Raw genomic sequence first — 23,241 nt, 5'->3', positions numbered from 1 at the left:
CTCTGGCCCAGATCTGGCCCACATGTTGCAGTAAATTATGATACATGATTGGACAAATTCTGGCTTCCATACAAGGTCCAAACATGGACCATATCTGGGCCAAGTTTCAGCCAAGTTAATAACCCATAACTGGGCCTAAACTGGGCCAAATATGTTGGTGTCATAACTGCAATGAATTTGAACAACCCATGAAGCATTTTGCAAACAGATTGGTAGAATTTATTCTTTGCTTAAATTTTTTTTAAATGTACTTTGTCAAGATAGGACCCACATATACATTTTTACCATCTAGGCTAAATACTAAATATGCTATCTGGCCCTAGTCTTGTGTGCCGCCTTAAAGAGGTGCTGCCCTGAAGAGGTGCCACCTCGTCAAAACCCGGGCCATGTTTGGCCCACATGCTGTATGTCAGCGCCGTATGAATGCCTGTTGTGCCAGGCATTATGTCAAATCCATATGTAGGCCATAACTCTTTGCTACCTGTGTGGATTGCTTCAATGCCGCATTAATCAGTTGATCCATCAGCGAATCACTCTTATGTAAGCTCATAGACAGAGCAGCTGATCGACACAGCTTTCAAACACTCCAGTGTCCATGTATCTGTGTTTGTTAGCAGGAAATGGCCTGTTTAAAAATAAAATTTCAGCAGCGTTTGGTACTGAACTTGTTATTTTTGACAACCGTAAAGTTTGATTATGAGAACAGTTTTAGTTGGGTTGAGATCAGTCATTCACTAGATTATCTATACAACAAGCCCCATCTTCTTGTGGATGTGATCTAAAACATACAACAAAACAAACCCTAAATAATGTATTTCAGATTAGCACAAACAAACAGAGCATCCTCTACTGGATTTGTCACATAAAACATGCAACAAAACATACCCAGATCGGCATATTTTACATTTCACACAAATGTAGGCTGAGACATGTATGAATCTTGGATGTTTATTCCCTAAGTTCTTCATTCTTGTTCGAATCATACTCTCTCTACAGACCCTGCCCGTGTTGTGAACATGCCACCTGTCATCTATGTCCCAAGAAAGTTGTCAGGAATCATTCGCTGCCCAGTGGATGCCAACCCCCCTGTTACGTCAGTCAGATGGGAGAAAGATGGGTACCCCCTCAGAATTGAGAAGGTCTGAAATGAGTGTATTTTTGAAGTCTGAAAGGTCAAGACTCTTAACTATTTGACAACCCTCCACATCACTGCTTTTCTCCCAGTATCCTGGATGGAGCCAAATGACAGATGGAAGCATTCGGGTGGCAGAGGTCACTGAAGACTCCCTTGGCACCTACACCTGTGTGCCTTACAATGTCCTAGGTACCATGGGACAGTCCCCTCCGGCCACTCTGGTGCTAAAGGTGAGTCAGTGCATCTTAACGAGATCATATCAGAAAGAAAGTTTGCGTTCTTAAATGTCTTCATGTGACCCCAGGACCCCCCTTACTTCAATGTGAGGCCCGGGGGGGAGTACCGTCAGGAGGCGGGAAGAGAGCTGGTTATCCCCTGTGCTGCTTCTGGAGACCCTGAGATTCCAACCATACAGTGGAGAAAGGTACAACAACCCAACACAAGTATGATATTTTTCAGCTATCCAAAGATTTACTGTTACTGTGCTTTGTCAAGGTTGGGAAGCCCAGCAGAAGTAAACACAACCTCTTACCAAGTGGTAGCTTACAGTTTGTCTCTTTGAGCAAAGAGGATCATGGGGAGTGGGAATGTGTTGCCACCAATGTCGTAACAAGCATCACTGCCAGCACACGCCTTTTTGTAATAGGTAAACGATATCTATCTATCTATCTATCTATCTATCTATCTATCTATCTATCTATCTATCTATCTATCTATCTATCTATCTATCTATCTATCTATCTATCATCTATCATCTATCTATCTATCTATCTATCTATCTATCTATCTATCTATCTATCTATCTATCTATCTATCTATCTATCTATCTATCTATCTATCTATCTATCTATATCTATCTATCTATCTATCTATCTATCTATCTATCTATCTAATCTGTCTGTCTGTCTGTCTGTCTGTCTGTCTGTCTGTCTTTCTGTCTGTCTATCTATCTATTTATCTGTCTATCTATATATCTATCTATATGAATGAATTAATTAATTACTTAATTTAATTACTGCATTATTTTCTGTTACGGACAGAAAGTATGTCGGATATGTGATTTTTCAACATTTGCCAGACAGGAAGGGTAGGCTAGGACATTACAATTCTCAGCCAAGTTGCACGAGTGAGTCATTACAGTAGGGGGGCTGTGTTGCTTGTCAGGACTCTAACTCTTTTTTCACGTCTGTGAGTTAGCCCTCGGATGACAAGTGATGTGTGAGCGGGCATACAACACACACACACACACACACACACACACACACACACACACACACACACACACGCACATAAGTTATTTGTTTGGTGATAGACTGGTGTCATGGCAGTCTGAAGATTATGCTTAATGAGTGAGCAATTAACAGAACCTCTGCAGCTGCTAGGTGCCGATAAGAGATGTGATGGAACTCCTGAATCCATCCTCCACTTCAGTGTCTTCATCGTTCGGCTCTCTCCTGCTATTATCAGACTGGGTCAGTCTATACTCACAGTTTGTTCATTATCTGGTCTGAAAACGTAAGTGAGAGGAGGTTCATAAATCTCTCCAGTCACATCTGAAAAGACTAAATCTATTCTGAAAAGTAGCTCGTTTGGACCTAAACCTTAAAGACTGACGCCCTATTCACACGGGGCTTCAGCGTTAACGCTTGACAGAGGGCGTGTCTGAAGTTGGAGCTGAAACGATTGTCATAGAAGCGTCAGCCAATGAAATTCAGTCAGCAATAGGCCACTGTCTGAGCTGGTGTATTTGCATACAGCGATCTGATTGGCTGACGCTTCCGTCGGCGCTTGAAAAGTTGAGCTGGTCCCAACTTCTGCAGCGAGGAACGCTTCTGAAGCGGCGCCGACGGATCCACAATGCAGTTCGGCAACGCCTGACGTCACCCATTCAAAGTGAATGGGAAGCGTTGACGCTGACGCCCCGTGTGAATAGGGCGTTAGAGGTAATTGCTAAGAATTGTGATTATAAATAGACAAAGTTCCTAGTCGTCTTCTCTAACAAGACCCTTCCACTTATAAGTGAATATGAATTTGTACCATTATACTAAGAATGACACATAATCGATTGTTTTACTAAATTTTAATTTACTAATGGCTTTTGTTAGGTGTGTGATTAATTTGTTGATATTAACACTCAATAGTTTCTGCCCGAGTACTGGAGGAACATAAAATATGATAACAATATTACCTTCTCTCTTCAAAACTCACCAAAGCAGTTATAGGGGCTTAGGAATAGTTGACAGGGCATTACTATGTGGTTTCAAGGATGTTTTTCTTTTTATTGGTGCAAATTTCTAGCTACGTAGAAGTGTGTCAGCTCAACAAGCTACATTATTTGAGGTTTCATTTATACATAGTACAAACAGTGTGGAAAACATAGTGTGGTACATTTTAATACTTGGCAATAGTGGTTTATTTAAACCTTTCAGATTATCAGTGTGGAAAACATAGTGTGGTACATTTTAATGGTAATAGCCATTAAAATGACCAATAGTAATAGCATTTGGAAACATCACCAATTAAAAATAACCCTGTTTCAGGCACTAGTCCACATGCGCCAACTAATGTCCACGTGTCAGCGTCCACAAGCTCTGCTAACGTTTCCTGGGAACCTGGATATGACGGAGGATTTGAACAGACGTTCTCGGTTTGGTACGGCCCGGTGTAAGTCATGCCAGAACCTGCATTTAATATAGCTCCTTCCTCAATTTTTTATAAATGTACTCGTGACTTGTTTTAGTCTTATTTTGTCATTGTGTAAAATCATTTTACTTATATGGATTGTAAATGGAGTAAACCAATATAACCATTTAAGCTCAAACACTACACAGACCCCCTAGTTTTTCACAATATTTTTTGTGATTTTTTGCGATAAAAATGACTGATTTTGTGGCGGAAATCTGCAGAAATTTGCGAACAATTTTGTGATTAAAAATATATATATAAATGTAAAAGAAATATGCGTACTAACTATATTAGGTAGCCTACTATGTTAGGTGTGCAATCTTAAACAATGACAATGACACAAATCTTAAAAATTAAAGATTTTTTTTTTTTTTGGTCTCATGACAAAATAAGATCTAAATCGGTATGAATTAAGCCAAAGGAAGGTTGTATTACTCTTATTTTTATCATATAATTTAATTTTTTTTCTTTATTTTTATCATAATATCAGCCATACATGTAAAGCACAAATAATGTCCTTCAATTCGGTCACATCCAGCGGCTGTCACCCTTGAATCAATCTCATCTCCACCTGTCTGTTCCATTGCTCTGTTTGCTCCCAACATTCTTTTGCAGCCTGAAGCACATCAAATGTACAAAACGGCCAATTCGCGCCACAAGATGTCTATATCTCTACTTTTCTATGACTTCGGATGTAAATCTCTTGCGCTTCACCGCGTCTACTTACAACACAAGCTGAAAACTTCCCCTGCCCCATACTGCATGTAATGTCATGATTGTGAGGGTGCAGGTGATAATATTGGGTTATACCACACAATTAAACACATAGTTTGCAAACTATACAAAATGAGTCAACAATTTTAATGACATTTACAAGTTATGATCTAGAGGAAGAAGAAACTGGTCCATATGAACTGTAAAAGTTACAGATTCAATCCCTGTCAAAGTCTGACAAAGTCCCATAGTCTCTGCTGCTCCTTCAATTGCAAACGGCCGATGAATCCCGTGTTGCAGCGTAGGTTATTGTATCAAAAATCAGAAAAATGACAAGAACAAACACAGCACTGGGTTGGCTATACTGTGGTATTGTTGTGAAAATGAGCTTTAATCCTTAATTACCCGCAGCCGAATCCCAATTTCTAAGTGATCGTCATCTTCACATCATGATCAGTCCCGTGATCCCCCACGCCTCCTCTAGTGTGTGGAGGGAATGCGCGTGCACAATTTAATGGAACTGGAAGTACATATTTGGTGATGTACTGTATCAAAGTCAATGCGAACAAACAAAAGATCCGAACCCAACTCGATTCATTTATTTAACTCTGAGTCAAATATTTCGCTAAAGAATCAATAGTTTTAAACATGCTGCACTTTTAAATTTAAACCTCAGCTGGATATTTTCATTCACTTAGAGCTGTGTTAGAGCTGTGCATGGAAGGTCATTTTCCAAAACCCATAATTGGGGCTCTTTAAATGCAAACTGAAATAAATAATTTGATTATATGATTTGGATTTAGATGTTTTATGAGAATATTTACATTTTTTTTTTTTTGCGATTATTTTGTGTTTAATTACGGATTTTGCAGGTTTGCAAAAATTTGCGACTTTTTGTTTATTTTTCGTTGGATTCAGAGATCGCGGAATCGTGAAAAACTAGAGGGTTTGACTATATTTCAAGAAATATGTGATTTAATAATCAATAGTTTTTAAAGAAGTTCAGAGTAATTATTGTAACAACTATGATTCTATTCCTTAATTTCACCCTAAAACTCTGATGTTTCAAAATGTTCATAACAAGATAAGTGGTTTTATCTTCATCTTCTGAAGAGACATGAACACTTTATCTGATGAACAGTTTTCAACTAAGATATAAAATCCATTGTTAATGCAACTTTTTGTTACAATCCAACAGAAAAGTGAAGAATGACGTAGGAACCCATGATTGGCTTTCCATACCTGTGCCCGGCTCTCAGATGTGGTTAGTGGTTCAGGGGTTGGAGCCAAAGACTGCCTATCAATTCAGTGTGCTGGCCCAGAACAAACTGGGCACCGGCCCCTTCAGTGAGGTAGTCACTGTGACTACAGGAGGCAAGTGATACTTTCATACAAATTATGCTGTGTATTGGACCTCTGAATGACCACTTCCCATCATTCCTTTGTCTTTCCTAGGGTACCCTATTAGTACCCCTGAACCACTGGTGCTTCTAACTCCACCACGGTGCCTCACAGCCAACCGGACACAGCAGGGTGTATTGTTAACATGGCTTCCTCCAGCCAATCACACTTCACCAATTGACCGATACGTCATCGAATTTCGTCTTGGAGAAAAGTGGGAGGTTCTGGATGACTTGATTCCTGCCACTGAGACTGAGATTATAGCAAGAGATCTTATTCAGGTATAACTGACTGTGTACTTATTATTATTACAAACATCCATGGAAAATGTACTCATTTAAATGTAGAGTAGACTGGAAATAATAACTCCCTTTGATAAATATTAGCTGAAGTAATATGAGAGAATTGCAGCGGGGTAAATGCCTTACAGCTGAAAAAGCTCTGAGGATGTCGTTTTAATTCAGTCTGACATACAGAAGAGTCTGCTGCAAATGATCTTGTTCCAAATATGTTGGTGGATCCAACACTTCAACCTGTTGGCCTCACAGGATTTGTGACCCACTGACCTGTTTCTCTGTCTCCCAGGACTCTTGGTATGAATTCCGAGCACTAGCTATAATGGATGATCTTGTCAGTGAGAGCAGTAATGTGGTGGGAGTGTCAAGCACAGGTGAGAATAAGGGGCGTCACTAAAATGCACCAATCCATTGCTTTAGCCACCTAGAGCTTCACTGCCCCCTGCTGCACATTGTAGTTAATGTCATACAGTATGCTTCTTTTATTTGCTGTGCACTGTAGATGTTGATAGAGAGTGTCATGCATTTATTTTTTTGGAGGGAGCATCAGTGGCAGCCCTTGCTAATTTTAACATCTCAGAACATCATGATTTCTTTGTGACAAATGAAAAACACTGAACTACATCAAATGAGTTTTAATTATCACATCTACAATATACTTAATTACTACAAATTTAACTCTGTGTTTGGAAGTTGCATTCAAAAATGAATTAAGTCAAAATATGGAAAGCCACATGCCCCCTCAATCTAAATATGCATGGTGCTTCTGATTAGATAGGCTGCAGTTGTGTTAACCCTACATAGTCTGCTTTATGATGCACACTAACTGAATGACAGTCTGTAATCATGCTAACCTGCTTTGTCAATACATGCTTGCTTTCTTCCATCCTAATTTCATGTTCTGGAGTGTGTCTCCTCTCTCAGACCCCTTCCCTCCCACAGAGATCTCAGACGAAGGGCTGGCCAAGCCAGTAGTGGCCGGCATCGTGGCCACCATCTGTTTCTTGGCAGCTGCCATCCTCTTCAGCACGCTTGCTGCATGTTTCGTCAACAAGCAACATCGTCGCAAGCTCAAACGCAAGCGAGGTGAGTCATACAAAACTGTTATTTCTGTTTTTTTCTGCATGACTGTCATTGCATATCACTATACAGTTATATTTAGAAAAATACTACCTTTATTTCAGTCGTGTTGAATATCACTAGCTTTAGCATTGCAGTGTTTACGATGAAGATCTGAAGAATATTGTCATGCTGTGGCATTGTGTGATTTTTCATTAGACCCACCACTATCGATTACGCACACAAGGAAAAGCATCGAATCTCCGTAAGTACCAGTGCATGGGAACATCCATCATACTTTGCACTTTTGCAAATCTGTTGACTACCGGGCACATGGCTTGAGGTAGAAAGCGAGAGAGCATGTTCAGTTTGGGAAATCAAACAGCTGACCCTAGCTGCTGTGTTACTGTGAGGGATGCATGGAGGAGGATTTCAGTGGTCACTAAAGTGGCTGCTATAAATGCATCTGTGCCTACCTCTGCTTTTCAGCAGCGAGATGCATTGATTTGCCGTTACAAGCAATCTTTTCAAGCTTTTTCTTTTTTTGCCGTCCAGTAAGATTTTGATAGAACCTTTCAATAGCACAAGAATATATTATAAACACAATGCTTATCCCCTGGCTCCTCTGAACTGTTCAGTGCAGGCATGGCAGCATGTCACTCACATTATACTAGAGCTTAAGGAAAAATAAATATTAAGGGTAGCACCTCCAACCCAGTTCAAACTGGGACTCATGCTCTTATCTGATTCCATTGCGGTCTTCATAGAGCTGCAGTCTCATGCTCCCATCCCACCCATTTCCACATAGCAGTGTGGAACCAAAGTCTGGTTGACGGCCGAATCTGCCCCGTCTCTATTGTGTTTTTGTCACCGCAGGCCTCCTCTTACCCCCTTGCCTGGCATTGAGCCCTACTGGGAAGAGCCAGACAGGAGCAGCTACAGGCCCCCATCCACCAGCCCTCAGTGAGTGCTTGCACCTGCATCTCTCTCTGCAGCAGGCGCAAGTAAGCGCCTGTCTGCTGTAGCTGCATGTTTTCAGTTAGTGTTCTGAAGCTAAAATGCTTCTGTGGGGGAACAGACAATCTCAGCCCACAGCTGCTCCCGATTTTGACATTTGTTTGACTGGGTGAAGATATAATTTAGCTGATCATCTTTATTTCACTGGTGCCTGTATTGACATGTGTTTCTATGTCCTTTTAATATCTATAATGTCTTATGCTGACATGTTGTTTGGTTGTACTAGTGTAGATGGCCTTCGAATGGCAGTCAGTGCTAAATGTAATCACTATTATGATGTGGATAAAGACAAATTACACCTAATTTTTTTGACAAAAAGCAGATAGAATACACAAGAAAAGGTTATATCATTACTTTATTTTGTATTACACGCGTCTTTTAGTGGTTCTAGTGGTTAGATTGTGCTGATTTTAAGATTTGTATTCCCCAGGGCTTACTTCTAAGTCCCGTGTCTTTTTTGATTGATAGGCTTTCCTCTGGGAAGATCAGTCCTGAGAGCATCGCTTCATCCCGGCCCCCATCTCTGGCCAGTGTGGGTGGTCATGGTCTTTACGTTAAGAAGTTGCCAAGCCCCAGGAAAGAGAAAGAGCTTTCCCTCTATAAGAAAACCAAGAGAGCAATAACCAGTAAGAAGTACAGCGTGTCCAAGCACGAGGCTGAGGTCACCACGCCCATCGAGCTGATCAGCCGTGGACCTGATGGCCGATTCGTCATGGACCCCAATGACATCGACTCATCCCTCAAGCCCAGACGCATTGAGGGTTTTCCTTTTGTGGAGGAATCAGACTTGTATCCTGAGTTCCGCCAATCAGATGAGGAGAATGATGACCCAGGGCCCCTACCCCCAGTCATGGCCACCCTCAGGCCCCAGATTTCCCCTGTGTCCTCCAGCCAGGAGTCCTACATGCAGCCCCCAGCCTACAGTCCCCGGTTCCAGAGGCCAATGGAAGGTATGAGCATCTCGGAGGGTAGTCGGCTTCAGGCCACAGGGCAGAGCCGGGTCTCCCATTTTCACAGGGTCTTCCCTCCAGGCCCCTTCTATGGCTATATAGGTAGTGGTGCTGAAGTGGAGCTTCACCCTCCGTTTTACATGCCTGATGTTAGCCCACGTAGCTCTGCCATGTCCTCCTCACCTTCATACCCCCCTGAGGGGCCGTTTCGCCATCCCACCATCCCAGAGGAGAGGGAGGAGCTGAGGATCCATCAGTATGGTGCCTCCGGCCACGCCCTCCCTCTGGTGCATAGCCCTCCCTCCTCTCGCTCGACCGAGATCTGGCAGCCTCCTGATTTCCCCTTTCTGGGTCAGGAGGGTCCCCGTCTCGCACTTCCACCTCGTCATTCCTCATATCTCCACCGGGACCTCCCCGAGCCCCCACCATACCCCTCCCATAGTCGCACAGTTAGCACCACCTCTCAGCTCCCTTCAAGCTCTGCTTTCCTCCAGCTGGAGGCCCCTAGAACCCACCTGAGCAGATCTCCCGGCAGGTTCCCGCCTCAGGGCCCTTCAGCCAAGCATATAACTATGCAACAGGCCCAGACTCTGGGGCAGTTGAGACACACTGCCCATGGTATGGGTGTACCAGTGTTGCCTTACTCAGGCGCCACGACCCGCATGGGGAGCCCAAGCACACTGCACAGTGAGAGCTCGGACGGCTGGAGGTCTGAGGCCCAGCCTTGGATGAGCCCCAGGGCAGCTCGAAAGATGGATCTCGGCCTGCAGCAAGTGGTCCTGCAGCCGTCACGACTCTCCCCTCTGACCCAGACACCTCCTAGCTCACATGCCGGCTCTCCAGACATTCTCGTCCGCCCTCCTCCCCGCCCCAGCATCCTGCGGTCTTCCCGCTCTCAAGAGATGCCCGAGAGTGCCCGTCACCCTGCCAGTGTCTCCTTCTCCCGAAGGTCTCTCTCCTCTTCCCCTGCCACTTCACCTACCCAAGGCCAGAGCGGCCAACGGCCAAGCCTCAGCTACCGTGCCCACATGGCCTTTGCCACAGCCGCGGCCAGCTACCCCTCCCAGTCCCCTTCACCCCCTGCGGAGAGCAGTGATGCTTTCGGCCAGATGCCATCTCAGAGAAGGACAGATGAGGAGATGCTCCCCTCAGAACCCTCTCCAGGGTAGGTGAACCGTACCATTGGAGGCTCCAAAATGACAAAGGAGACTGTTATTCATCATCTGTGCCACAAAAGCAATGCTTTCATGCTTTTGTGATTTTTGATAAAAATACTTTACATACATCTTACTATAAACTATTTACATATGCACAAATGCCCATGTCCTCCAGTATAACTCCTTATTGGGTTCACAGGATAAATTTCCATACCTTTTTTTATTTTCTTTAAATTCTATTCTCATTTAAACTTAAAGCAGTGTAATTTTAATATTGGAAATAATCATAGTGTATAACATTTTTCATAATTAAGGATTTTCTAGTGCATCCATGATGATCCCATGGCTCTTCCTTCTTTGTCCTCTTTTGTGGGCTGATCACATCACTCACCCTCTCCAGCTCATTTCCTTCCATTTCTCTCACTTCCTCTAACTCAGGGCTTTGACCATCATGGTGGCCTTCTTAGGCGGCCTTCGTTGCCAGGGATGAGTGTGCACTCATCTCTTGCAACACTCATTCTCATCTAAAGTAGAGACGGCGCATTTCTCTGGAGACTCTGGTAGCCTTACCCTCTTTGTTTTTGATTGATCTCAGCTATCTGGGCAGCATTGTTGTGACCAGGTCCTCTTCACCACAATAGGTAAGGGTCGAATCCATGTCTGAAAGGGGAGGGGTTTGCAGGCGGGGTCTTAAATCATTCTAATTTAAAGGGGAATGACTTTTTAAAAGTTATATTTTTACATGACAACAATGCACAATATAACTTTTCTTTTTTTTTGGAAAAACAAAACAAAACATGGTTAGCATATGTTCTGTTATTGGTGGCCTATACTGTAAACGATGCCATTTTTTAGTAATGCTTTTCAAAGCACTTCTGTAATCACAGAAGGTTTTTAATGAAAATGTTGCACTTGCGCCCTTTTCAGAGGCACACTTGGATATTCCCCTTTAAAACTTTGTTTCCATGTACAAAAATGTCATGCATGCCTTTTCTAAATACTCTTCCTCAATGCCGAATCAGTAACAGCAGTTCTCAAACTAAAATTTCTTGTCACATTTTGTCGTCTTAGTGGTTTGGTTCCTTTCTTTTATGTGACTGTTCTTTACTGGCCATTCTCCCCTCCCTGCCATCTCTTCTCCTGTCAGCATGGTGAAGCCACTGTACAGTGTATTCATGGTAACCAGAGTGTGTTTGATGTGGCGGACTTTAGTGTTCAGTCATGTCTACCTCCCCCCCTCTATTAATCACTTTCACTTTCTCTTTCCACAGCCTCAGCAGCAGGGAAGACTGTCTGTAAACGCTTTGTGTTTCTGTGCCTTGTGAACCCATGAGTTGTTGGCTGACTCTTCAGTATGGACGTTTGAGTGTCATGATCTCTGCCATGATAGAGGAATGGCATGTGCGATAAAAGACTACACTTTACAGGAAACATGACCTCTGTGGTCAGTTTGATAGGAAACCAGTGTGCGTACTGGGAAACAGGAGATTTTGGCTAATTGTTATTTGATTGGACAGTGCTGGCAGCATGGCAGCAGTGTACATCATGAGGTAAAGGTTTATTCATGCTAATTTAGGTGTGTTCTGTAGTAAATGAGTTGGGCAGAAATAATAAATTAAACTCACCCGACTAACTGAACTAATACAGTGTGCTTTAATTTGCAGAGTACCCAATGAAGAAGAGCTTTGGTTTATCTTAAAATAAATGTGCTGTTTATTTTTATGCGCATGAAAATTGACCAATTAAATGAACATTTTGATAAACAAAAATAACATCTAACAAGGCTTTTCTTGCATTTCGCCAAAAGGTGATTAACTGCTTAATTGCACTGAAGGAATGGTACTTTTGTCACAAAGGCTTTAACACTGCACTTGGCATTGGGCAGCCAAAATGTTCCCTGAGGGAGGCTAAATCTCAGTTTGATCAGGCCGGTGGATGGGAACGCACCCTGGTGGCAGGGTGAATTAATGCACCGTTGTGTTTGTCTCTCACAGGGAGCATCTAGGTGCAGTCAGAGTCCCTGCAGGGTCTGAGAGTTTTGAAGCACTGATTAATTATTGTATTAATAAAGCCAAGAAATCATCAGCCAACAAGAACAACAACTCCAGATTCAAGAAAAGGACAGGTAAGTTTCATTATTACATGGTCAACAGTGGCACGGACGTTTGCATGCACAGACAAAACTCACATCGTCTTCTTAAAATGTACAAATCTGTTCTGTAGCTGTGTCTAATTTGCTCTGCTGTCTTTAGATATGTCCACCTCTCAGACCCAGCAGCCTCATGCATCTCAGGCCTCTGTGCAAAGAGAACATCTCAGCTCTCCCTCAAAGAAAAAGTGGAAAAGTACACTTAGAAAGCACCCCTGTCTCCATCTGTCCTCTCTGCTGCGTTGGCTTCACCCGAGAGAAGACAGAAAATTCCTCCTGGCCAGTATGGACCCTGTCTCTTCAAACTATGGATCTCTCCTCTGAGAGACCCTCAGACTTATCTAGTGGGGCAGATCATCTTCTTGTCCATTCGCAAAAATGTACAATGGACAAGCTCTCAGTACTGTTTTATAATCAGTCGAAACTAGATATGATTTATTATGTTCTTCAGTTGGCACAATATACTACACATATCTGTATTTTCTGTAAATTTACAAAAAGGAAAAACGTACCGGGGTACTCCTTTAGAAGACACAGAAAAGAACAGGACAAAAGCTTTTTGTTTACTAATAAAAGAAAATAGCATTCCATTACATGCTAGGAAAAAAAATTGCTGGCTACTTTTTTGTCAAAACATTGTCAGAACTGTGTATATTGTGAAGGATAGAGTTAAATGCTCTGTGTAAATATGTCTCTTAAGACGTGATAGTTACTACAGGGTTTCTTTTCTTCCTTCTACATAATATACCTCAAAAAAGAGAGAGAAAAGGAATAAATATTTGAAAAAAAAATATTTCAGCACTTCTACCATATTTTGTGCAAGCTAGCAAATGTCAGTTTGGATGACATATGTTGTATCCGTTGTTGCAAAGCTTTGACGACATTACAGAACCTGAGGGAAGCCCAAAAATAATTTATTTGTTAAAAAATATTAACCACGAAGAATAAAGCACAGAATATCATGGAAATTGTAAGCTTGAAAAGAATGGCTGCCATATTAGACCGGTCCTGCATCAGTGTTTGAACTTTTTTTGAATTTTCTGCAGATGCAACCAAAAACACGCTTTATTTATTTTTCAACTAATTGATTTTATTTTTGACAAAAAATTTGGGACAGCTTTAAGGCACTTTTTATATGCGGTCGATGGTAAAATTAGTCCCAGCTGAAAAAAATTTTTTTTTGAAATGACATAAATGTAGTATTTCAATTGAAGTAGAATTATTTGGTCCTTGTCTTGCACAAATGTAGTTAGAAGTGGTGAAATGCAATATTAATCTTTCTGTCACTTCCTTGAAGTAAAATTTGTTACGTGTTGCTTTTGACAAACAGTAAACAAAGGAAGTACAGTAGATATTGTGCAGACTAACGAAGACATCAACATAACATAGGTAGGTAGGTGAAATAGTCCATATTCTAATCAGTGAAAAAAGACCTACAAAAGTGAACCTCAAAAAGTAGCTTGACCTTTTCTGAAAACAACTGTATTGTAATCTTTACTACTTGTCATCCATCACAGCTCATCTGAAGACATAGCAAAGTTTGTGTTATTTGAATTAATGATGAGTTTAGTATTTCCTGAAGGATGTTTATCGTCTCTAGAGTTCACTAACAGCTGCTGATCTGCTACCTACAGTGAAAGCTAATCGAGCGTGTGCTAGTTTAGTTTAACCGATGGTGAATGTATGATTTGCTCTTAGAAGATCAGATTTATCTGACTATTTTCAATGTGATGTTTTTTCTCTTAGAGCTTGTTTACTTGCCAATGCGATCAACTCCAAAATGAATCTTCTTCTCCAGATGAAAATTATTAAGTGAATGACATCTCATGCAGTACTTGAATAAGGCTGGAAGCACGAAACACTGGGATTGAATTTCTGTGTATAAAGATTTGTAGTAGCCATTTTGAGTTTGGATAAGAGTTGACTTGAGTGCCCAAAGGGCTGTTTACTTTGTCTTATCTTTCCCTCCTTTATTTTAAGCTATCATCGACATGAAAATGAACGCTCAAACATCTCACAGTAGCTATTTGAGCTATTCAGCAGACTCCATTGCTAATTTCTATGTACGTCTTCGTCATAACTAATGTTCTTGTTTCAAATCATAAGGCTGCTTTAATGGTGTAGTCTCTGAAAGGAAAAGGGGCAGTGTTTATTTTTAGATATTCTTACTTACCTGCCTTGATTTAGCTGTCAGGAGAGAAGTGATAAACCTAGACATAACTCTGTTTTTTGCTACGTGTCTTGTCAAGAACTCATAAGTCCTACAACAACCACATAATGTTTACATGATCTAGAAATATAACGTGCAAAGATGTAGGCACATTGTACACATTATGACTTGGTGCTATGTCTTTTTGAACTCGTGGTGCTGTGGTTCAGAGGTTAACACACAAACTCACGCACAGTCCTCTGTCTTTAACTAACCTTACTTAGCTCCGTCGTGATTTCCGTTGTCAAGTTTTCCTTGTGAGTAGGACCGCAAGCAATAAAACCTCTCTCACGTGGCAGGTCCTATCTTTCAGTACGAAAAGGTGTTAAATACAGTTCGGCTTTGACATTCAGTGTGTGCTTACGTTATCGCGTGAACGCGTTTGCTGCCTCCATGAATAAAAAAAAAAAGCCCGCGTATTTAGAACTAGCCAGTTTTGAGGAGGCAGCATATCAATGTAAAATCCATGAAATGTACACACGGTATAGTAGTAAGTTTTTCGTTTAGCATGGAAAGAGCCTGATAACTCAAGCAGGTGGCGGTCTGACGCGACATTTCTGTTATTTAGTGTTTTTCTTGGACAAGTGGAGCGATGCATCCTCACATAAAGCTGTCAGGCTGAATAAGCTGGAGGTCGCGGTATATCTGTGGATGGTGATTGACGGCATTTTATTCAGCTCCTCTGTTCTTGGAAGGGAGAACCCGACTAGACTGAAAAAAGCTTCTCTTGGTATTGAATATATATATGATACTGTACAGGTAGACACGCCCCCTTTTTGCTTCTATAAGAGAGGGCTCATTTGCAGGAAGTGTCATATCAACTTTTTGATTGCCTGTAATCAGTTTTGTGCTTACTACTTCTTATGGTGCTTCGTGAAACTTTATTTTCCTTGATTTGTTAATTGAACAGAACTAACCTTACATAATCAAGATCACTCTTTCGGACCTGTCTGTCTCGTTTCAGATAATGTAGGCCTACAACTTTTTTGTTCTTGATTTTTTTGCTGTTCATATTAACCAGCACTGAAAACCTAGAATGTAATACTGCATTATGCACTAATTTACGACTGTTTTAACATTAAACCTCATACTTAGAGCTTATTGGAAGCATATTTCAAATTGCATTTTTGTGTGCTTTTGAATTTGTGTTGTATATTGTTTACAGATTCTGATTTAATGATGTGTTCTGGGCAAACATTGTTCTTTCTTTCTGATCATCCTATACAAGAAATGTTTTAGAGACTGTTCTTGTGTGAAGAAGAAGAAGAAAAAAATCACTAATTATTTGTTCTTTTCTTTGAGATGTATTTGATTGACTGATTGAATGATTGATCAGAGGCTTCTTTTGTTAAGTAATCTCATTTATTTCAGGTATTATTCTTAAAAAGTATGGTGCTGTACCAAAGCCTTATGTACAATATTATTATGATGTAATGTTTGATTCTTCTGCCACTGCTAAGGAATTCTCCAAGAAATTGCTAGACAACTCTGATTATCAAACAAGGTGCAGTGTGCCTCAATATCTTCTCGTCCTTGATTAGTACAGAACAGTATTTTTTCATGGGCGTTCTCCACATACTCAGATCTTAAGATATGGTGCCTGGAGTGTCTTCATGCTGCTAGGAGTAAATGTTAACGATGTTTCGTATCTGTACTACCAACTTATGACATTGACCTCCACAATAACTCAGCTGGACACTTTGATTCAGCATCTTGATTTTAAAAGGGAACAACCCTGCAGTAAGCAATGGCATTTTTAAAGAATAAAGGATATTGCATTGTTATATTATTTTTATTCTATTGTTTTGATCATTATTTTCTTGCATTATTTTCTAGGATAAGACCCTAATCAAAAAGAATATGCTACCCTGACAAATGAATTGTCCTTGAGAGTTACATCAGTACCAGACCTGGGAATGAAACATAGAGTGTTAAATGTGTGTATGTGTGTGTATGTCTGCGTGCTGTCTTCAACAGCCCAATTGAAGTTCTGTATAGTGGAGCCGTTCAATTTGCATTGTTTACATCACCAGATGCCCAGATATGCACATTTTGGCAAGCTCTATTAGGTTGACATTTTCCAACGCTTTGGTCCATGTAATAACCCCGTAAAACTTTTTGTATTTTGATATAATAAAAAAATATATGAGAGTGCGTTCTTGATGAGTTATCTTTTATTTAAGAACCTGTGATAGCCACTAGAGGCCACTATTGCGTTATGGTAAATCTGACTGGGTAATTTGACCTACTGTTTATATCGTATGCCGTTGAGGAAAGGTGTTTTTTAATAGTTTGCCAGGATGACTGATACATTTGTCATATATAAAAGTAAACATTCATCAAGGAGCAGAGTCTTTAAACTAACACAACTCCCTCTCACACACCTGTTTATCTGAAGTGACTAACACAGAATAGATAACCTTGGCATAAATCTCACGGACAACGCCTTGGCATATGCCTGAATATTAATTGTTTTAACTGATTCACAACGATGATGATAATTGTTTGCCAAATACAAAGCTGACACAGGCTCTGCTCATTATTGGTTAACATTTTGATGGTGTCATTTTTGCTTTGGAAATGGAAATTTGTTCATTTTCTTTTGGCTTAGTCCCTTAATCATTGGTCACCACAGCAAAATGAACCATCAACTTATCCAGCATGTTTTATACAGAGGATGCCTTTACAGCTGCAACCCAATAATGGCAAACACCTATACACACTCATTCACACACGTTATTCTATTCACCTATACCGCATGTCTTTGGACTGTGGGAAAACACCCGAAGGAACTCCACACAGAAATGCCAACTGACCCAGTCGGGATTCAAACCAGCTAACCGCTAAGCCACCATGCGCTGCCCCAATTGCAAAGATAAAGTGTTCTAATATTATCATTCTATAATGGTGGGTGAATAGTTCATCACAAAAACGTAAAATTGTATAATCATGTAGTTTCAAACAGTATGAATTTTGTGGAATACAAAAGATGCTTTGAATAATAGTGTGCTAATCAGACAATTATACAGCAGTGTTTCTCAACCATGTTTCTGGAGGACCACCAGCTCTGCACATTTTCCATTTCTTCTTAACCAAACACACCTGATTCAGATCATCAGCGCATAAGCAGAGACTGAAAGACCTGTAATGGGTGTGGTAGACAAAGGAGACATCCAAAACATGCAGTGTTGGTGGTCCTCCACACTTTAACCCAACAGTCAACTTTATCACATGAAATGAGTGTAGTTAACTCAAAATTGACTGAAAGTTAATTCTACTCATTTTAACAGATTTCTTAACTTAGTGTTGAGGGTAATTAGTTAATTAAATACCTCATTACTTCATCTTGAATAGAAGTTCACCGTACTCATATAGATTAGTTTACTCTAATGGTTTGTAGCAATCGGTTTCCTCAAACAGTTTAAATTGCCTTAACTTATTGGGTTTTACAGTACTCAGTTGGTTTGAGTTCTCTTCATTTATTGGGTTTTACTGTGCTCAGATTGTTTCATTTACTCAAATGGATTAAGTTTCTTTTGAACTTAAATGGTTTGTTGCAATCAGTTTCCTCAAGCGGTTTGAGTTACCTTAATGTTTTGGGTTTTACAGTGCAGGAAAGTGGTTGAGAAACACTGCTATTCTGTACACTACTATGCTATACCACTGACTTGTACATACCAAACAAAACATGTTACATAATAACTGTCATAAAAAGCTGAAAAGGTTTTTTAACAAAACCATGTTTTTAAAACAAATATTTCCAGTCCTTGATTCTGATTGTTTGAGCCATGTTTGAAGTTGTTGTACAGTACCCATACACCTGTGACTGTTGCTTGGCATCCATTTAACTATTATGAGTACTGAGGCCACAGGTATATAGATAGACCCTGAGCATGCGTCAATAGCGCCGCCACCGTTTTACAGTTCTCCCAGGACGAAAGTCATACTACTTGTCAAGACAGTGAGCCAATGTGAAGATGCTGGACTTTACCGCTGTGTACTGGTGTAGGTGAACAATCAAAGAAAACAAAGCACCAAGGCAGAACATTTCATATAAGATTTTGTTTTTTTATGTTTTTGTTTGTTACGAACTTTTGTGCTATACAAATATTGATGATAAAATCACTTATTGCTTTCATCATAAGGAAAGTAGCATCAACTCGCATTACACATTAGGCTTTTGCTGGTTTTGTTATTGACCTTATTCTAAAATGCGCAAGTGTGCCTGTTTTCGCGATTGTCTTAGAACTTCCAATTCAGTCGCCTATGGGAGAAATGACTAGGAATAATAAACGGCAGAAAATGGCCAAAGCACTTGCTCAACAAACAAATGTTTGCATGACTACACAGACCAAGTAGCATAATATAATAAGAAAATATTAAATTGCAACATCAAGCAGCGTAACGAGCAGTTGTTAACGTCAAAAAATGAATGGAAGTGAATGTGACCGGAAGTCGCGAGACAAAAAGATTCAAATGGCAGCGCCCACTCGTCAGCTGAGAATAAGGTGAATGTAATATAAGCAAACAAAGTAAATGAAATATGACCACAAGATGCTGTGGTGCCAGAGTAATTGAGATTCATTCAAAAATGAATCGCTCCCTCCGTTAGAATGAGAAGTGAAAGCAGGATAAGAGCAAATTTAACAGGGAGGGAGGATAATACATTTACATGCACACAAGTTATGGCAGTGTCCATGTGGTCACTAATCCTTCGATGTAGAAAAGTGATGTAAAATTATAATTTTGTCATTTTAAAAATATTAGTGAACTGACGGCCAGGAAAACTCCCAATCATAGATATATGTGCATATCTGGCTCTGGATGGCCAGTCCTCCACTACACCTTGGTCCCACATTCATTTCAAAGGAACGCTACCCTGTACCAAAATGGCAGCTTTATTGACGCATTCCTTTCAAAAGACAACAACAAGGTAGGCGACATCTAATGTAAATAATGTAAAAGCTTGCAGAAAAAAAGAAATATGGCCATTTTGGGGACCCCAAAATGCAAATATGTACCGTTTTTTGTTAAAAATAGATTTGTGTAAACTTTGCAAGAAAAGAAAAACGTCTGTAGCAGCACCTGGGTGAAATTGTGGTGTAAGCTTTTTTTGTAAACAATAATCTTTTTTTTTATTATCCAAATTAAGAGGAATCAATTTTATGAAATTGTTTTAAAAATAAAAAGACTAAACTTGTATTCTATGTCAATTATTTTTAATCATGATAAAAAAGTTTTAAATGTTGATCTCATGTAAGGACAGAGTTAAGTGGATCCTATATCCACCTTGATCATAGCCACGCCCCCAAACACACACGCACGCACTCAGTTTATCAGGTGATGCGTAAAGGAAAGAAAGAAGTTTTCATGTGTCAAGAAGCACTTTCATTTACTCACTCACTCACACCACGTTCACACACGATAAAGGATGCCTTTGTTAGATGCCTGTGCACACTCATTCAAAGTAAAGGGATTACCTGTGTAATAGAGGGAAATATCTCTCGGATGTCGTTTGGTCTGCAGTGACGCTGAAACAATCAATCAGGTGAGCTACTGTTTGTTGATCTTTCCTTCTTTTTTATGACTGTGATTTATGTAACATACGCACGTGTAAAGACCAAGAATATACCAAGAATATGTCTTCTAGCAATATCTTCCATAAATGTAAATTGTTTGTAGTCTTATGCCGTTTTAAATTCCTTACCGTCATGTTATTCACGTTACATAGCTGATAAGAATATACACGCTGAAACAATTTAGTCTAGTGTTACGGAAACATAAACCACCCACGATGAGTCTATAAAGAAACTAAACGTTAAAATCCTCATCGGAAGTCACATGCTGTTGGCCATGCATGACAACTGTGCTCATTTTATTACCAGTTAAAAGAAGATTTCAGCACCATTTAGCTTAAAGTTTATTCGGCTTCTTAGTCACGCAACGGTAAACGCCTACTCTCTGTTCATGTTATACCCTGGCTGTAAACATTCCTCATCACATGTTCAGGATTTCATGACAATCTGTCGCTTAGCAACCCCATCAATGAACATCAGCTTTCATACAGTACAATCCCATACTCGAGTCGAGCAGATGATATCATGCAAACATGATGTAATACATAAAGTTCAATTGCTCACTGAATCGTGCTGTCCAAAGGTCTGGGACCATTTATTAATGTTTCCATGATGCATTTTTAAATCATTATTATTTTTATTGAGGTCCTTGTCTGTCTGTCTGTCTGTCTGTCTGTCTGTAAGTTACTTATATCAACTTAAAAACAGATTTTTTTTTATTTCTGTCTTTGCTTTCAAGCATTTGTGTGCGTTTGAATGTCGAACAAAAATTGCTGCCCTTGTCATGAGATACCAGTACCACTGTTATTCTGTTAAGAATAACCACTGTTGAGAAAAATCGTATACAAATATTCAACATTCCACATTGTGCAAGGAAAACATATTCCTGTATTTCCAAGTTGTTTGGATTAAATGTGGGAAAATAATACAATATTTTGGGCGTAACAATAGCACTGAATTCAGAGACAGTTTTTTTTTATTGATTTTTTTATACAGGGTATTACATTTATTTCTCTTTTTCATACCAGCAACATAAGGTGTTTAAGTCTCATATTTCATGAGAAGATATGGACCAAAATCCATAATCCATAATAATCATAAATCAATAACGTTTAAAAATGGTTTTTGAATAAATCTATCTGTTTTCTTAAAAAAAAAAAAAAAAAAAAGATTATTAACATGAAATAATATATAGTACATTTTTACGTTTACCTTTGATCTTTGTTTCTGTCTCTCTGTCCTTTTCTTTTTTTAGGAATACATAAAACTTATGCTCAGTATATTTGTAGTATTAAAAGTTTAAAAATAGTTGTTTTTATAAATATTGTTGTTTAATTATATTAATATTTAATAACATTTTATGAATATACATTTTATTTTCAAGCAATCCCATGCAAATGTCAAACTTTCCATAAAAATATAGCGAATGGCTATAGATATATGTAGATATAGATATTTATGTTGGCTTGTATTTTACAGTACTGCAAAAATACTGTGTAAAAGTATTATTTGTAACTGTGTAACTGTGTAACAATGTATCTGTCAGCGTTTTCAAACAATTATATTTGATTAACCAAAGTCACATAAGTGGCAATTTCATATCTGTCACATCCATAACAGAGCTTTTTCCTCATAAATGCAAAAATGTCAAGTAAAATAAAATGGATTGTTATTGTTCTATACTAAACCAGTTTCTAGTTTCTTTTGGGTTGAGCAGTTTAATTCACAGAATTACACAAAGTATGTTGTATACTGTAAACTCACAGACTTTTTGATCACATCCATCAGGCATGTTTATTTTCCTTATTTAAATGTATACAATATATTTACAGATTGATATTTTTCTGATCACATAATTCTGTGGTTTGTTGTTTTGGAAAATATAAACAGATGTTTTAATGTAATGTTAATGCATTCTTTCTCTGTGAATTTAAGTTTTTACTGCAAATGTCACATCCAAATTCTGAAATTGCTCATTCAATTATTTTATATTACATAAAAAATATACAGTATGGCATACATTGTAATGCATGTCGTATGCTATATAGAAATGCCAGTTTTTTTATTAGACATAGTTATTTGGACCTCATTATATTCTGTAATTTGGCCCTCAATGCAGACCATAAACTGTTGCTTATATTAAGATAATAGCTTAGTGTCGAAGGGAAAAAAATGAATACTCATTTCTAGAGCTGCACAATTAATCGAAAAAAGATCGCAATCTTAAATTGACCTTCAGCTTTTTTAAAATTCAGCCAATTATATTTTCATGGCCAGGAGAGAAGCATAAAGGCGGTCACACAAGTCTTCACATTTCTTCATACACATTGCTCAGTTACATGGACACCTGCAAATGGTGTTAATCATGTCACATAGTGTATTTATAAAGTATAATTCACCCAAAAATGTCATTTCTGTCTTCATGTAATGATGAAGTCACAGCAGCAAAATCACACATGAGCTGATGCAATGTTTGTTTACTGCCCGCCAATGATGTCAACTTTAATAAACAGAACCTGCAAATTGAGTGACAGGAAATTAAGTTGAAAATATAGTGTGTTACAAACTAAACTCAAGTGGAAGCACTAAAGTATTCACTATGAAAAAAAAACATATTAAATGCTTGTCGTGATCCTAGCTCTAAAATGCGATATGATCATTTAAATGATGTGTTAGGTTTTGGTTTCACTTTCACATGGATGCCGTCACTTAAACAATACTTGTACATTGTAGTAGTACATTGTGAAATAAACTACTTGCAATTCTTAAGTACAAAAAATGTTGAATACTTTAGTGCTTCCACTTAAATACGCTGCTTAAATAGCACTTCCACTTCTACTCAAGTCACTTTTTTGATAGAGCACTTAGGTCTTTAGTACTTTATACATCTCTG

General features: G+C 39.3%; 2 protein-coding genes across 42 annotated transcripts in view; both read left to right on the top strand.

The window, feature by feature from the left end:
• igsf9ba (immunoglobulin superfamily, member 9Ba) overlaps nucleotides 1-16,926 on the top strand; it is a 108,612-nt gene extending 91,686 nt beyond the window's left edge. Inside the window, exons 8-23 of one of the 41 annotated variants that reach the window (XR_012390788.1) lie at nucleotides 997-1,139; nucleotides 1,225-1,365; nucleotides 1,440-1,559; nucleotides 1,631-1,781; nucleotides 3,676-3,799; nucleotides 5,733-5,908; nucleotides 5,990-6,216; nucleotides 6,521-6,605; nucleotides 7,174-7,317; nucleotides 7,510-7,555; nucleotides 8,167-8,253; nucleotides 8,776-9,257; nucleotides 11,010-11,055; nucleotides 11,686-11,964; nucleotides 12,409-12,539; nucleotides 12,667-16,926. Coding sequence is in view for 6 of the 41 variants with exons in the window: in XM_021466382.3 (XP_021322057.2) it covers nucleotides 997-1,139; nucleotides 1,225-1,365; nucleotides 1,440-1,559; nucleotides 1,631-1,781; nucleotides 3,676-3,799; nucleotides 5,733-5,908; nucleotides 5,990-6,216; nucleotides 6,521-6,605; nucleotides 7,156-7,317; nucleotides 7,510-7,555; nucleotides 8,167-8,253; nucleotides 8,776-10,422; nucleotides 12,409-12,539; nucleotides 12,667-12,887 (3,461 nt within the window). In the remaining 35 variants the exon portion in view is untranslated. Of the gene's footprint in view, nucleotides 1-996; nucleotides 1,140-1,224; nucleotides 1,366-1,439; nucleotides 1,560-1,630; nucleotides 1,782-3,675; nucleotides 3,800-5,732; nucleotides 5,909-5,989; nucleotides 6,217-6,520; nucleotides 6,606-7,155; nucleotides 7,318-7,509; nucleotides 7,556-8,166; nucleotides 8,254-8,775; nucleotides 10,423-10,852; nucleotides 11,056-11,685; nucleotides 11,965-12,408; nucleotides 12,540-12,666 lie in introns of all 41 variants that reach the window. The other 40 variants (XR_012390775.1, XR_012390774.1, XR_012390784.1 and 37 more) reach the window with 40 other exon arrangements.
• Nucleotides 16,927-20,082: 3,156 nt separating this feature from the next.
• The window catches only part of arhgap32a (Rho GTPase activating protein 32a), a 90,674-nt gene continuing 87,515 nt past the window's right edge, over nucleotides 20,083-23,241 (top strand). The window contains exon 1 of the mRNA XM_685829.11: nucleotides 20,083-20,320. The gene's annotated coding sequence lies outside the window, so the exon portion shown is untranslated. The remainder of the gene's footprint in view (nucleotides 20,321-23,241) is intronic.

The sequence above is a fragment of the Danio rerio genome, chromosome 15, assembly GCF_049306965.1.
Source record: "Danio rerio strain Tuebingen ecotype United States chromosome 15, GRCz12tu, whole genome shotgun sequence".
NCBI lineage: Eukaryota > Metazoa > Chordata > Actinopteri > Cypriniformes > Danionidae > Danio > Danio rerio.
The sequence above is the reverse complement of the archived record's forward strand: the minus strand, read 5'-3'. Positions and strand labels throughout refer to the sequence as shown.